The sequence below is a fragment of the Dermacentor albipictus genome, chromosome 2 (assembly GCF_038994185.2).
Source record: "Dermacentor albipictus isolate Rhodes 1998 colony chromosome 2, USDA_Dalb.pri_finalv2, whole genome shotgun sequence".
Classification (NCBI taxonomy): Eukaryota; Metazoa; Arthropoda; class Arachnida; order Ixodida; family Ixodidae; genus Dermacentor; species Dermacentor albipictus.
Window position 1 is genome coordinate 92,625,740 of NC_091822.1, and position 16,614 is coordinate 92,642,353.

Genomic DNA, 16,614 nt, shown 5'->3' on the forward strand with positions numbered 1-16,614 from the left:
CTATTGGCAAGTGTTTATTATATTGTAATCGATATAACCAAAGGCAACTTGCTTGCGAAAGCGTAATCCTAATGTAGGTATCTCGCTGTTGTCTGGAAATTATGCAAGCAGGTGAACGCAACTAGCTAAACGAAGAACTTATTTGATTAAAGCACTTTGACAATTTCAGATACAGCTCTTATTCGGTTACTAATGCCTTTATTTTATAAGGTACCAATCTTTACAGTTTCACTAAACCGTCGACACGCTCATACGGTCGTACTATTACTTCAGAAACTATAAATGATATCTTTTCCCACTTTTTCACAGAATTTAGTGCCCAGCTCTCGATAAGCAACAGGTCGCCAATCAGGCCATGTGGCCAACAAATTTGGTCATCCCACTCTTTGAAATTAACCTATGGCTGGTCAATTTTGGTATTTGTAGTCGTACAGTTGCAGGCTTTATAATAGCGCAAGGCTTTGGATCACGCGTTTTGTTTCAAATGGATCTCGTAGTCAGAGCTGAGTGCTGACTTTTATCGGATATTCAACCATAGCCTCATTGGACGTGAACAAGATAGCATCCGGGGATGCCACGAAATATTATTGCTCAACCACGTCATATAACCTTCTCGGGTGCAGTTATTATTCGTAGGTAGAGGTAAGGTTTGACAAGCATCTCTGCAGCTGGAAAGGATAAAATCTGCGCGTCGTGGCGCCATCTGCAGCTTGCCATATCGACACGTGAGCGCTAAGGGGATATTTTTCTCCATGGTTTTAGTAACCTAATGAGATGTTCTTACCTCAGTATGCTTATATACGGCAGAACTAACTCTAAGACTTTGTTATAAAAACCAGGGGGTACAAAATCGAACAATGTGGATCTTCTGGCACCGACAGTTTTGATGAGTCTGGGCTTGGTTTTGCTTGTACTTAATTTCATTCGCGTCGAAAAATTGTAAAGCCACTGCATTTGGTCTCATGCAAGCACATTGGCGGAGCAATGCGGTGAAAGGATAACATATTGTTCTAAAGGCATCATTGAGCGATTGAACAAATGCAAACAAGAGGCACCTAAACCTAAAGGACCGATAAAGTGCCGAAACGTTCATCTTAAGGCAGGCGATGCACTTGCGAATAATATATAAATCACCGAGCTACATTGCTAGAAAGCCCCCTAAAAACAAGCGTATGCCCGAATTTTTTTGCGCAGCTGGTTACGTCCTGCATCTGCTTTTCATGAGAAATATATATTGTATGACTGTCCTTTACCATACTAATAGCGTTCGTTGTTGGTGTTCTATTCTGGCGACCAACGGTAACAACTAAGTAGGCTAGCCTTGCTCATGTTTGAAAGGCGAAGATAAAGAAAAGGAATGCTCACACCATCAAATCTGCACGATTTTTATGCTAATTCTATTCCTTAGCACTTCTAATACCGGGCATTTTCCTTGTGTAATATTGTTTTATTTTAACAATACCATCCGCTTCTTGCCGATTGCCCGTTGCGGGTATGTGCCATATTAAGGAAATCATCATCATCAACAACAACTCGTGCATCATCAGTGAAACAAAAGTACTAGAAAGCATACGTGACTGGTTATGGACAGAGTACGCTTTTCTGTTTAGATTGTATTTATATGTAGCTTTTCTTTAGACTAACAACGGCATATATTTTTGGCCTTTTCACCTGACAATGAAAGGACCATACTTGTAAAGTAGGCCATTCTCACCTATGAAAGAGCAGATGAAAAAGGGATGGCTCACATAGGTCGTTTTGTATCTGCCACGCAAATATATTCCTTGATCAACATGAACGTTATACTTCACCCTAATTTACTTTTCCGTTTATGTATCCCTTTCTTTCCTTCCCTTTAACCTTTAACCACCGGCTTCTTTGCGATCCCCCGTAGTGGGTAAGCCCCACAAGTGAGGAGAAAGCAAACAAGCAAGCGACAACAGCGAAGCGAACCCAAGCTATCTTTGTCGTCCGACTTCTGTTCCACAGGACCTACCATCGTGGGCACCGGTCGACTCTCTTGCTAGGATTCCTCCACCTTCGCCTGCAGACGTGACTGAACCACGGTAATTTCGCATGTATTATTTCTTTCAACACAGTCTAAAATCCGATTTTTTTAGGCCGTTAGGCGTAATGACATTTCTCGGTAACGCTGGTCCTTACGTACTATTCATGTTTGCGCAGCATAGATGTTTCTTGGGTTTGGCTTAGTGTCTATTATTTCGGTCGTTTTCTGTCTGATGCCTATAGATACTGCTTTCGCTTGATTCAAGGAAATAAACCCTCTGTCGGCATAGGCTGCAGGGCGGTCCTTTGTGACACTCAAGACCTATTCAACCATTCGCATTATTATTATGTAGTAGTGTCAGCACTGCATGTTTTGTTTATCTTACGCAAGCTCATCTTCTTCTGATGATCGATACTGCAATTCAGCTTCTTTTCTCTAAATTTGCCGCGCCAGCTCGAGCGACCTCAACGTGCCACTGGTCCGTTTCCGTGGAGCGACAGTATACTAAACTTGAGAACTTAATAATATACTAGCACTTTCGTGATTCTCATAGGCGCACCGGATGGTGTATGTTGGAAACACAAAAGAATTCGCATTGAGACCGCGCAAGACAATTAAAGAATTTGCGTTGACATAATCATCTATGTAGTTCGATAACATTTCAAGGCACTGTTGGTCACGTCAAGAGTGGCGTTAGAGAAAAGTTATAACAACGTGTTTTTTACCAAGTATTGTAAGATGAGACCAGTAAAACTTAACTGCGCTTCTTATGTGTGCACGTTATGCACCAACCACTGTGTTCAGTAGGAACTATCTGCCGCATCATTGTGAAACTTGTAGGGAAGGAACCTTTTTTTCGCAAAACGATGAATTTCAAATGCGCACTTCTTGTTGGAGGGGGGGGGGGCGGGGGCGGCGCAAAGAGGTAGACGCCGTAGCCACGAATTATTTAGGCCAGCGGGCCATGGTGCCGCGGGATCTCGGGAGCGGCTAACACCGCGGCCGCTCAGGTCGAGCGCGTCGAGAGCGCCAGCGTGTTGTATTCTCGCGCTACCTTCACGTAAGCTCATCTTCCACGCCTTCTTTGGATTCGGTAGTCTCGCCGCTACAGGCCCCCGTATCAGTGCGAAACACGAATGAAATAAGCCCGAATGGAAAAGTCGAGGTAAAATGTGCAGATGGTGTCGTCTTTGGTAGTGTCAGGTTCAGACAATCCGAGAGAGATGTGCCAGGTAGCACCGGCACCATAGGGTGTGAGCGAGGCGCTGCCAGAGTGATACTGTAGTGTGAAATCACGTCCGGACACAGGTTCTTGCAGATGCCATGGCCTGTAGTAAGCGGAGCTCAATAACTAGACCGGCTTGATGCTCGGGAGTTGCGAGGACATAGTGCGTTTGTTGGTCACTCACGATGTTAACGTATAATTGATTATCGAGCTGGAGAAAGCAGATGAGAGAGCTTCTCCTGCAAAAATTCGGTAGGCCATGCCTGCGCCGAATATGCGAGCAAAGAGGGCCGGAGGGCTCGCCTGCTGCTGCTTGCGGTATTTTCAACGCCGATAGCATCAGGGTTGCGGTGGTCGCTGATGGCATCGCCAAAGTTGTGGTTGAGGCGTCGCCGTGCTAGGGATAGTGAAATTTGTGCCTAGTGGAGCCTGCGGGAGAGCCTCTGTTTAGGTGATGAGTGACGTGCCCCCGAACAGAGAGGGGACAGCTCCCGGGGACGTGCAAAGAAGGTGAGTGACGGGCCGTAGAATAGCCGGAAGCGCTTATATTTGTGGCCATGAATTCCTTGGAAAGAAACATCGCGCAGCTGCCTTTGAGCTGGGAACGAGGCTCAAAAACCGAGTAAAGGTTTCGTCCAGGGACCGACATGAGCTGTCGATCGGCACGGGTAGACGCACGCGATGTGGGACGGCATGACGCGGAATGGCGCGGTAGTTTTAATGGCGAGAGCAGTTGTGATGGAGCTCCAGCTAGAGCAAACTCAGCGCTCGAGGTGACGTAATGACCAAGGACGGCCGCCGGAAAGTCCTTGTAGGAGTCGGGGCTGGGGTGGCGCAACAGGCTCCTGGAACGCAGCCGGAAACTGGAACCTCGTTGAGAAGGAAGTGGCTGTCCATTTGGATAAACCAGATGTCCAGCATGTCGATGTAGCATCCCCAGACACTCTACAACCGCAATACGTCTGCCGAAGCATGTAACGCCACGCCACTCTCCTTGGTAGAGTCGATGTGCTGACGCTGGAACGGCTGGGCTCGGTTGTCCGGGTACATTTTGTGAGAGGTAGCGAGAAGTGTTAGCCGTCGTAGCAATGGTTTCTTCAAGCAGGCCAGCCAGGTGTTGCGGAATATCGGGAGTGGCCGACTCCGCGGCCGCTCATGTAGAGCGCGCTAGCGTTTTCTATTCTAGCGCTACCTCGATGTGTGCCCGTCTACTTCTTTGACTGCTTTGGCGGCGACATTCGCGCCGCTACACTAATAAGGATGTCAACAAAAATATTTAGTGCTCATAGAGACCTGCGACAATGAACAGTGAATAAGTTTTCGGAGCTCCTAGAAAACGGCTCATGACTCCTGCATTAATGTTTTAAGACACATACCTGGGACTCCAAGCGCTAAGAATCGACTGTTGAAAGTATGTTTCCCAGCTAAAGGGGCTCGACTGAGTATGTATAGACCTTTCATTGCCGCCTGTGCCTTTGCAGCTCATGCGGCATCACGCACCATACATCGCTCCTCAAAAAGTTGAGCAGTGATTTTCAAGTGAAAAACGTGCTCAGGAATTGCAACACTTATTTGCTGCGAACATTCGCCGAGTCTCAAACAAGTAGTGCACAAGGTGCCGTCCACTACTCGCCTTTTCCTCTGCTTCGTTACTACCATTGTCACAGCGCAGCGGTGCATAAGCTTGTTCTGGTTTTATTTCACTGTAACGCGTTTATTGACTGGCTTCACAGATATATTTATTCGTCACTCGCTGTAGGCGTAGTTTCTGTCGCACGCGCCGTGCAGCCACCGAACTGGCTTCGGAAAGACGGTGTTCTGAGAGTGACGTACGGCGTTCCTTTCCTCACTCTCGCTGGTACACAACCGTTCCGTCTACATCAGTGCCCAGCTGACGTGTTGAGGTGTTCCGTCATTGTGATTGCGCTAATCTGTAATGCGTTACGCACGAGATGACGTTGTGTCTTATGCCTTGCATGGCGTTTGGGAAGTAGACGTCTCGATCATGATGAAACATGGTTATAATGGCGCATTTTGAGGACACGACGCAGAAATAGGGCACAGCGGACAATCGGCGACTGTCCCCTGTGCATTCTTCCTCTGCCCGGTCCTAAAAACGCGCCATTATAACCATGGTATTTTAAGCCAGCAACCAACTTGAACACCTTAGCCTCTTTGTTTCAATCATGGAATGCAAACCCGGCACTAGGCAGCGTGCCTCAGCAAGGGCAGCGGTCGGTTTCGGTTTCCCGCTAAGCGAGTCTCATCGACTTTGCTAAACGGAAACGGAAATCATAAACAGTTTTGTTACATGTGTTGGGCAGCAAATACATTAATTTTACGGTTAGGCAAAATGCGTGGGTTCTACGTTACATATTTCTTGTATTCGTTATAAGCGAACCTTAATCATTGCGCAACAACAGCGATTGTGCGAAACGTGCTGCAATATATCTGTACTCCTTGCTGGCGTAAAGTCGTTTCCCAATATCAGTAGCGTTTCTGATCTGAACTTTACGCTTCCAGGAGCCAATGGCCTACGGGTTTGGGACGCGCCAAATGATTTACGAAGAATGCACAGAAGATTCGAGCAGTAGGCAAGGTGATCATCGGAAGCTCTTGCTCTGCCTGATTGGCTTGCTGGCGATAATCTCGATGGGTACTTTTCTAACAATACATCTGGTCTACAAAGATTCATCACACGCCTCCACAGACACGGTAAGAACAACGCTTCCCGCAAAAACTTCAGCTCTGCGTGTGCTTACGCGTCGTAGAGTTTATCTGTATTATAAGGTCTTACTTACAATGAAGCCACGTCAACACCTTTTAACTGATAACGTCGCAAGAGGAACGACTGCCTTCAAGAAAGCAACTTGAAACATTCTCTGGCGCGTTTTTATAAAGACTCTACCAGGTGCTTGTGCGTAACGGGAAGTCATATAAGCGTCACCTCTTTGTTGAGAAATTAGTTAAACATTATATGTGCTTCCTATTATTCTCACCTACAGCAGACCGAAAATTTATCCGTACAACTTACATTAGCTCACAGCTTGTGTGAATGTATCTTGGCCTGAAATTATATCACCGCGCATGTTGTTGCCTCCTATTGAAGGAATCTACACATTTATTGGGCGACATTGGGCCCACAAATTAAGCAGCAGTCAAAGCCAGGTAGTGGCGAGCGTAGTCGTCGGCCGTGAAAGTTTGAACTCGCTTGTGAAGCCCGTCTTCTATTCATACTCGTATCACTTTACATTCAAAGACAATCGCTGCTTCTCGAGTATAGCGATGAATAGAGGGAGAACACGCGAGTCTGCAACCGCCCATAAAATCGAGCCTGCGTAGATGCAGTCACAAGTGGAGGTGTAGCTTCATGTCATTTGCTACAATTCCCGTCATGGCAATAGCAGCGTAAATTGCCCACATGGATAGTTTTTATACATTTGATTACAGAGCTTTAAGTTTTTGTCTGTTCTTGATTCTGTTGAATGTGCGCACAGCTTTTAGCACATGACCTCCGGTCCTCTTGCGACAATTCTATTCCTTTTCTTCTTCTCAAAAACTCTTTTCGCAAAACCCGCATTACCAATTCTTCAGTAATCTTTGCAAATAGCCAGCGAATAATATTTCAATTCATATTGTGAGGAACCATTTTGACACTGGGCGGTGTCAGACTTCAACACGGTCATTAGTGTGACATTACTTTTGTGCCTTTTGAATCCTTCTTCCTTCTAAACAAGCGTGTATGCCAAGTTTTTAGGTATGTGGACGATTTTTTAGTGTTTTAGTGCTTTTACCAAATGACACTCTGCCCGCAGCAGTAGACGATGTATTGACTGCTTTTAAAGCTTCTTCACGCACTCTTAATTTCACTCATGAACTTCCTAGCAATCATTCCATCAGGTTCTTAGAACTGCAAGTAACATTCTTTGATGACGGGCATTTGTGCTGGATGTTTTCACCTAGGGGCAAGAAAGCTCTTTTACCATTTGGATCTGCACATCCAAAGATTGTAAAAAGAGGGAAAGCAATGAATTGTTTCCGCAATGCACTTGAAGAAAGCTGTCACCACGCTATTAAAAGTAGCTTTGACTCACAATTCCAACGTTTAGAAGCCGCAGGGTTCCCTCCACCTCTTTGGAAAGCGGTGGCTGAATCGCTGCTTCAGAGGCTAAAGAAGGAACGTACGAAGCTGGTAGATGGTGGGGCAACTGAACGTAGGAAACTTGAAGTTATGCCGTATGTGCATAAAGTGAGTCACAACATCAAGAAGGTTGCCGCTAAGCAGGGAGTAAATGTCTTTTCTGCCCCTTGAAAGCTTTCGGGTCTGTGCTCGCGCATTTCTCGAGGCAGGGCAAGGAACCACGTTTGCACAACGCAGCATGAAAGCCGTTATACGGCATGTGCTGCAGGGGTTGTCTATAAGTTCCCTCTCACGTGCGAAAGGTTTTACATAGGCCAAACGGTCGATGTATTATTGACCGCCTGCGTGAGCACCACTCCTCCCTGGGGTCAGATAACGGTGCAAACTTGCCTCGCCATAGCAATGAGTGTGGTTGTTACCCTTTGTTCAGCAATGTGACGATTCTTGGTAGGGGCAAGGGCAAAGAAGAGCGAGAAATCTTTGAAGCGTACTACATCAGTTTATTAGGTGATGACTGCGCTAATGCGACATCGGTGCGCTTACTTGAAAAAGAATTTGAATATCTAGGTGTGTTACGATAGAAGCGTTTCTTGTCTTTTCATGCTATGTGATTAGCGATGATGCAGTTGCGCATGCTCTGCTGGCCTTGCTGGGACTACACCTATTCTAATAAACCTCAGTTGACAGTCCAGTCGTTGTGGTGTGAACCTCTCCTCTTGTCCAATGTGTTTTGACTGGTTTTTTCGTTCAAATGGTGTTACACTGACAGAACAAATGGACGAACATAAAAAAGAAGTCGCGGACGTACGTGGCGCATACTACAAAGTGTTCAACACGGTTAAAGAACGCGCTTATATGCAAGGTGATCTGGCGGGGGGGGGGGGGCAGAGGTGAGATATAAAAAAGATATGACCAGGTGACGACCGCCCGCCCGCCACATCACCTTGTATATAAACGAGCTCTTTAACAGTATTAAACAAGTTGGTAGTTTGCTCCACGTACGTCCGCGTCTTGTTCGTTATGTTCTTCCATTAGTTCTGTCAGTGTAACACTAAGAACAATACGGTCAGGAACAAAAGTATGCATACAAATTCTCGCCTCTCATATCTATATGTGACGACATGTGATGATGGGGTGGGCCGGAAAAGCTTCGTTCACGTGCACCCGTTGGCCCTGACAAACACGACCTCTGCTTTGATGAGCATGATGGACGGGGTGCTTGCACACTTCTCTTTTTCTTTTTCGATCGCAAATGCTTCCATTATTTCTCGCTCTATTTTTCTTTGTTTTTGATGTGCAAATGACTGTGGGGCTTTCTAGTAGCGGAGAGCATTTGCACTGTTTGCATCGCGCAGCAAAGTCGCTAGGCGCTGCGAGAAGCTTGCACGTATATTTGTGCTCCCGTAACCTGTCATTTAGACAGCGTCCGGTTTGCCCAATGTGCACTTTCCCGCAAGCTAGTGGGATTTGGTAAACCACTTAACTAGCGCATCTCACGTACTTTTTTTCTTGATTATACTGACAGAATGCAGCACTTGTTTTCTCCTTCTTTGGATTCTGCATTCATCCTCTTGCAGATGCCTTTTAGTTTTTGCTAGGTCTCCTGCCGAAAAGTGATTGCACTACCTTGACATAAACATAAGACTCAGCTGCTGCTGCTTCACGTGCGGGTGCTACGAAACTAGAGGAGATATACAAGTCCTGCGATATGACTCTTGCCATTCAAAAATCATAAAGACAGGCATCGCTAAGGCTTGCATCTGTCAAGCAGTTGAAAAATCCTGCTGCCATGCTGCAGGGTAGAGCACTGATTTGCACGTAAGCCGTTCAAGAACAGTGCGTACCCCAAAAGTACGGTGGCGCAAACCTGTGAAAACATGTTGCCCGAAATAAGAGCGAGCAGAAAAAGACGAAAAACACCGGAAAAAGAAAAATTGAAAAAACGGGTGTTGTTGGCTTATATGCATGGATTGTCACAGAGAAAAAAGAAAGGCAGCTCAACGCCATGACATTCAAATACTGTTCTCCACTCCCCAAAAACTAAAAGGCATGTGCAAGAGCGTGAACGTAGGATCCAAAGGAAAAAAACAAGTGCTGCATTCTGTTAGACTAAGCAAGAGAAAAATTACGTAGGATGCCCTTGTTCAGTGCTTTACCAAATCCCACTAGATTGCGGGAACGTGTGCATTGGGCAAACCGGACGCTGTATAAACGACAGGTTACGGGAGCACAAATAGACGTGCCAGCTTCTGATAGCGCCTAGCAACTTGTCTAAGCACAGCAAACAGTGCAAATGCTCTCCGCTACTACAAAGCACCACAGTCATTCACACATTAAAAACAAAAAATGGAGCGACAAATATTGGAAGCACTTGCGATAGCAAAAAAAAAAGAGAAGTGCAGAAGCACTCAGTCCGTCATGCTCATCGAAACTGAGGTCAAATTTTCCAGGGCGAGCGGGAGCAAGTGAAGTATGTTGCCCGGCCCAGCGCATCATCACATTTCGTCACCTTGTAATATATTTTTACATCTCTCCGCCGCCCGTCACATCACCTTGTATATAAGTGAGCTCTTTAACAGTATTAAACGAGTTGGTAGTTTGGTCCACGTGCGTCCGCGTCTTGTTCCTTATGTTCTTCCATTAGTTCTGTCAGTGTAACACTAAGCACAATACGGTCATGAACAGAAGTATGCGTACAAATTCTCGCCTCTCATATCTATATGTGTAGGTGTTATTACGCTAGTGGGCATTTTCTTAACACTTAGCACAGATGTGAGGTGGGTGTTAGTTATGCGTCCCCTAAAATCACTACACTAGTTGATGTGTCAATGAAAAACTCGCAATGAAAAAATGTCGACATTTGGAAGCAATGTGTAATCGGTATGATGTTTTTTAACATTACAATTACAAATGTGACAGCGTACTTAGCTATCGTTGTAGAGCACTTCACACAGCAATATGGCCACTAACATTCCTGCGTGACTATTTATTTTCCACGACCAGGCGACCGAAATCACACTGCCTCCGCTTCAGCTCCCGCAGCCTTCCGTGCCAGTAACGAGTCCTTCAACGAGCATAACCGTGCAGCAGCTGACCATGGTGAAGGCGAAGCCTCCTTCCATTGACATTGCTCGATTAGTCAGTGTCGCTGACCCGACGTGCAGCACGGTCCTGTGCCACTTCCTGGCGCAGTGGCTGCGATCCAAACTGGACGACACAATAGACCCGTGCCAAGATTTCTACCGCTACGTGTGCCGCACCTTCGATGGAAGGGACCAAATCAGCGATGTACGTATCGAGTCGCAGCTCGGGCCTCTGAGCGTGGCATTCACGTTTTTAAAAATTATGCTTAACGGGACGGGGAGGGATCAATAAAGGGGGAGAGTTTTATGGACTCGGTATGCTGGAGGAGATGAGTTTCGTGGGAAGTCGTCTCTAGCGACGTACTCAGCATAGTTTTCATTTCACAAAAACGTGTCTGAGAACACGGAAATGTTACAGCGGTTTGTCGTTTCTAACGTCTGCATATTCATGCGACAAAACAACACCAAGCACGTGCGAGGGGCCCCTTACCATAGATGGGTGAAATAAGGAGAAACTTACTGAGACGAATGAGGGGTCAGGTTGGGCTTGCTGGTGGGTCATAATAAAGGCCAGTGGCCTAGTGCACCAAAGAGGGGACGCAGAAACACGCGCACAACGCTAAGTTTCAACTACAGATTTATTTCCGATAAGATTAGTACATGAGCAGTACCTTTCGGGCGTCACTGCGGCTTTTTTGTTTTTGTCAAGTCTTCCAAGGCACCAAAGTGTCCGCGCAAACGGTACATCACCACGTTCACTCCAACTACGATTCACGAGGCACAGCTGAAAGCACAGTTCATATCATTTTTTTCCCGAACGTGTCCCTGGACATTGACCATAATGGTCTAGTCACTCTGTAGAAGAGGCAGGGCACAAAACTCGCGGAAGGAAACACGACAGTCGGAGCGCGTGGCCACACGTGAAAGCAAGGCTTTTGCATTGTTGCCCATCGAGACCTCGAAAACATTTCCGAAGCAGGATTACTGTTTCCGTTTCCCGGGAACACAGGCGAGGCTCCCAAGATAAACAAGGACAAAAAATAAGGATCAAGGTGTTTTCAGGGCCCTTTGGCACCAAAACGACGACCTGATTGTGCGTCATGCTGTTGTGGGGGATTCCGGTATTATTTTGACCGCCTGGGGTTCCCTAACATGCACAAAACGCGCCACTTGAGGCGTCCTTGCATTCAGCCCCATTATTAATGCGGCCGCTGCTGCCGGGATCTGATGTGGCAAGGTAATGTTAAGCTGGGCAACACTGCAGCCATTAAGCCATAATGACGGATCGAAAATCACAAGAGGAGCACTTTTTGGCGTCGTCTTCTCTTCACCTGCACTAAAGCGTCGTTATTACAGCCTACATAATTTGGTATGCGCCACTTGGCCGCAGCAAGCTGTTATACGAAGCTTTATTCGGCCAATTTAGTGGAAATGGAAACACACGCACGCACACAGTCGCAGTTATCTCACCAACCTAACCTAACCTAAACCAAGATAACCATGCAGTTGTGCTGCATATATATATATATATATATATATATATATATATATATATATATATATATATATATATATATATATATAGTGAATATTATTCATAGGCTTCATATTCTCACCTGTACATACTCATCATCACCGATTTTTGTGGCCTGGTGGCGGAGCTCTCACTCGGGAGAATAAGGAATACACTCGCTGCCTAAACCTCGTCTCACAAGTGCTGGAGTGTGCTGTCCGGTTCCTTCGTCCTCTCGCTCCCGATCTCTCTCCAGCTTCGCCTACGGTATATCCCTGGAGCTCCGCTCGGGTCGCCGCCTCTGCCAATTGCACTCAACTATGTCGCAAGAACAGCAAACCAATACCACGACATGCACCTTGCCTGCTCCTGCGGGAACCCCTTTTTGGACAGTCACCACCCCTCAGAAGGATCCACCGGCGTTTGTTGGGGTTCCAGGTGACGACGTTGAAGACTGGTTGGAGCTATACGAGCGCGTGAGTGACTTTAACCACTGGAACGAATCAGCAAAACTTGCTCATGTCGCCTTCTACCTAACCAGCGATGCGAAAACTTGGTTTTACAATCATGAGGTTGAATTTGTCAACTGCAGCACCTTTAAGCACCACCTACGCCAGATTTTCGCGAACTCGTCTGTCCACTCCGATATCGCCAAGAAGCTTGCTGAGCGTGTTCAGCACTCGGGCGAGTATTACACTTCGTACAGACAGGATGCCCTAGTCCTCTGCCGCCGCGTGAACACCTCGATATCAGAAAGTGACCATGTATGCCACCTGCTCAAGGGTATTCAAAATGTGGCATTCAGTGCTCTTGGAGTGCTAAATCCTACTACCGTCTTAGAAATCATCAGTACGTGTCAGCGTCTCGATGAGATTCATATGCTCCGCTACACCCTGACACATCTCATTTCATGGCGTCCAACGACAGCGAGCTACGTGCCTTGATTCGCTCCATCGTCCGTGAGAAACTGCACGCCCAAGCTTCGTAAAACCCTCCTGAGGTCCATCTGATGCCTCCTGGTGATGGCCTACGCCATATCGTGAGGGAAGAGATAGCTGTCGTGACATGCCCGCAAGTCCCGATCCTGCACCCTATCCTTTCGCCAACATACGCTCACGTTGCCTCGATAGTGCCACCCTCCCAGCAGCCACCACTACAGGCACCTGCACCTCACGTGTTTCTGAATACTATCACTACAAGACCACCACCCGTTTCGTATTACAAGGCATGGAGCCAACCTCGACCGGTATTCTAATACTGCAGCATCAGTGGCCACATCTCAAGGCTTTGCTGGCACCATCAGCAAGATGAAAGGTGTGGCTATGACAGGTTTGAAAGAGACGGGTTTTCTGGCCCTGTACCACAACTTCGGCGTTCTTACTACGACTACTATCCACGACGTTCCCCATCTCCAGAGGACTTCAACACAGCCGGTTCATTGCGTTTCCCTCGTCATCGCTCTCCATCACCGATGCGGCACTCCTCCTCTCCTGCTCGACCGGCTACTTCGTGCTCCGATCACCGGCCAGAAAACTAAATGGTGCAGCTTCAGGAGGGAAAGCTGCACATTTGGACAATGTGAAACTCCACCGGAGCGCCCGTCAAGTGCACCTTTAGTGTGTGTTGAAGGTGTCCGAATCGAAGCCTTGGTTGACACAGGTGCATCGCTTTCCGTTGTTAGTACTGACTTGTGTTTTCGATAGCGAAATTGATGACACGTATAATGGCCCTCCCCTCCGTTGTGCTAATGCAGTTCTTGTTCAGCCCTCCGGTGTTTGCACTGCGCGTGTTTTATTTCATGGCATCCTTCACCACATTCAGTTCGTCTTGCTGTCTTCGTGTACCTACGCGATGATTTTGGAATGGGACTTCTTGTCCTCGACCCCAGCTTTCATCTCTTGCCGTCAGCGAACTACTCATATGACGGACACTGAATCTTCATCCGCTGTCGATGCTCATAGCCTACGTTTCGTCATGCCTACCTACTGTTTCATTCCTGCGGGCAATGAGCATATTCTCACACTGACTTCCGACACTATTCTTAATGATGATGTGTTCCATGCGCCGAGCTGTCACTGCATATCTCGTGGGCTTAGCGTTACTCCTAGCGTAGGGTGGTTTCAGGACGGCAGAGAATTCGTCGCTGTTCGTAACCGCACTTCTTCGCCAGCGGTGCTCTTCCAGGTCACTGCTGTGAATTGCTTTACTGAATTCGAACCTCTTTCGCTGGTACTGCATCACACCGAATCACCACTTTTGTCTACCGCAACTAATTATAATACTGGTACCACTGTTTCAACGGCCGCGATAAATTCCGATGCGACCGCAGCGCAGAAAGAAGACCTTTCGTCACTCCTGCAAAAACACAGCGCCTTATTTGACGTTCACTCCAAGCTTCTGGGGCGCATTTCCGTCGCAGTGAATCGAGTCACAACCGAAGGCACTTTGATTGTATGCCGCCGTCCGTATCGCGTCTCTCCCTCAGAACGGAAAATTATTGCGGACAACGTTGATGACATGCTCAAACAAGACATTATACGGCCATCGTCTAGTTCTTGGTCATCTCCTGTTGTGTTGGCTCGCAAGAAAGGCGGCTCTGTACGATCTTGCGTCGATTATCGAGCCCTTAAAAAGATCACGTGCAAAGACATATATCCGATGCCAAGAATCGACGGTGCCATTGAATCCCTCCAGGGTGCAGAATGTTTCTCTAGTCTAGACCTCCGAACCGGGTACTGGCAAATGCCCATGCAAGAAGCGGACAAGGACAAGACAGCTTTTGCGACACCAGACGGACTTTACAAGTTGAACGTCATGCCCTTCGGTTTATGTAATGCTCCTGCAACATTTGAACGCATGATCCACACAGTTATACGTGTCCTTAAGTGGAAGATTTGTCTGTGCTGTTTAGATGACATCGTTATTTTTTCTGCTTTTCGTCAGCACCTTGAGCGTGTGGACATTTTTACATGCATTTCCAAAGCTGGACTCCAACTCAACACAAGGAAATGCCATTTTGCCAGAAAGAACATCAAAGTGCTGGGCCAGCTCATCAGCAAAGATGGCGTTCGACGACATCCCGACGCGGTTGCTGCCGTGCTTGTCTTACCTCGCGCTGAATGTCACAAACAAATAAGTTTCTTGGGCCTGTTATCCTATTTCCACCGTTCCATCAGTCATTTTGCTGCCGTGGCGTCGACGCTGCACAAGTTACTAATGTCGGGCACTGCTTTCCCTTGGACAGACGACTGCAAACTACTTTCTTTTCAAGCCCTCAAGCAAGCATTAACCACCGTACCTGTCTTCTGTCACTTCGATGAGAGCGCACCAACTTGTTTTTCAGACCGACCCTAGTGGCCATGGGATCGGTGCAGTCCTTCTACAGCGTGATACCACCTCACGAGAGACAGTTGTTGCCTATGCAAGCCGCGCATTAACGGCTGCCGAAAAGAACTACTCGATCACAGAGCAGGAATGTCTCGGAGTAGTTTGGATGATACAAACATTTCGGTCATACCTTTACGGAAGTCACTTCACGTATACATAACCGACCATAACGCCTTATGCTGATTGTCGTCAATCAAAAATTTGTATGGACGCCTTGGTCGCTGGGTGGTCCGATCACAAGAGTACAATTTTGACGTTGCCTACAAGTCTGGGAAAAAGAATCAAGATGCCGACGCTCTGTCTCGCTGCCTCCTTCCACTATTATCTTCGAGTACATCTCTCTATTGCTCGTCACCTAATGATGAGACTATGTCGCCACTCCCATCATTACCTCAAGCGGTTACTGACTCGTTAGCTTCCAGTCGCGTCACTCAGCCCGCCTCGTGTCAACGTTGTGACCCCTATTGCAACAGCATTATCCAACGCCTGTGCGGAACTACTTCTGCACAAAATGCCAGATTACGTCGACAACTGCGACTATTTAAGCTCTTCAAAGATTTTCTTCACCGCTACATTTACAACTCCGACGGACACCGCTGGCTACCTGCTCTTCCAAGTTACATGCGCACACAACTCCTTGAAGCCTTTCACGACGACCTAGCTGCTGGCTATTTGGGATTCCGAAAAACATACCACCACGTTAGGAGCCGTTTCTTTTGGCCAGGCATGCCTGCTGATGAGGCCAATTACGTCGCTTCTTGCGTCCACTATCAACGCCGGAAACGACCGACTTCTCCTCCTGCTGGGCTTTTACAGCCCATCCCATGTCCCGAGATACCGTTTGCCATCGTTGGGATAGACCTAGTCAACCCTCTGGGCATAACGCCGGCAGGTCATCGATGGATCGTTTCAGCTGTTGACCAGCTCACACGCTACGCAGAGACCGCTCCTATACGCTCTAGTTCGCCCTCCGACGTCGCCACCTTCTTTCTGTATTTCGTTGTGCTGCGTCATGGTTCATCACGTGTATCCGCATATCACCCTACATATCCGCATATCACATCCGCATATCACCCTGAAAGAAATGACTTAACAGAGAGATTTCTTCGCACACTAGTAGATATGATATCAATGTATATCGGGCGAAACCACGACAACTGGGACAAGCTTTTACCTTTTGTGACCTTTGCTCACAACACCGCTATCCAACGAACTACGGAGTACTTACATTTCTACCTAGTTTACGGCCGTTCTCCG

At 47.2% G+C, this 16,614-nt stretch overlaps 1 protein-coding gene across 3 annotated transcripts in view; it reads left to right on the forward strand.

Moving 5' to 3' along the window:
• The first annotated feature begins 1,925 nt into the window (after positions 1 to 1,925).
• The window catches only part of LOC135902759 (endothelin-converting enzyme homolog), a 68,634-nt gene continuing 53,945 nt past the window's right edge, over positions 1,926 to 16,614 (forward strand). For all 3 annotated transcript variants that reach the window (XM_065432984.2, XM_065432983.1, XM_065432985.1), the window contains exons 1-3: positions 1,926 to 2,066; positions 5,757 to 5,948; positions 10,378 to 10,662. In XM_065432984.2, coding sequence (XP_065289056.1) covers positions 5,763 to 5,948; positions 10,378 to 10,662 — 471 coding nt within the window. In that variant the 5' untranslated portion in view covers positions 1,926 to 2,066; positions 5,757 to 5,762. The remainder of the gene's footprint in view (positions 2,067 to 5,756; positions 5,949 to 10,377; positions 10,663 to 16,614) is intronic.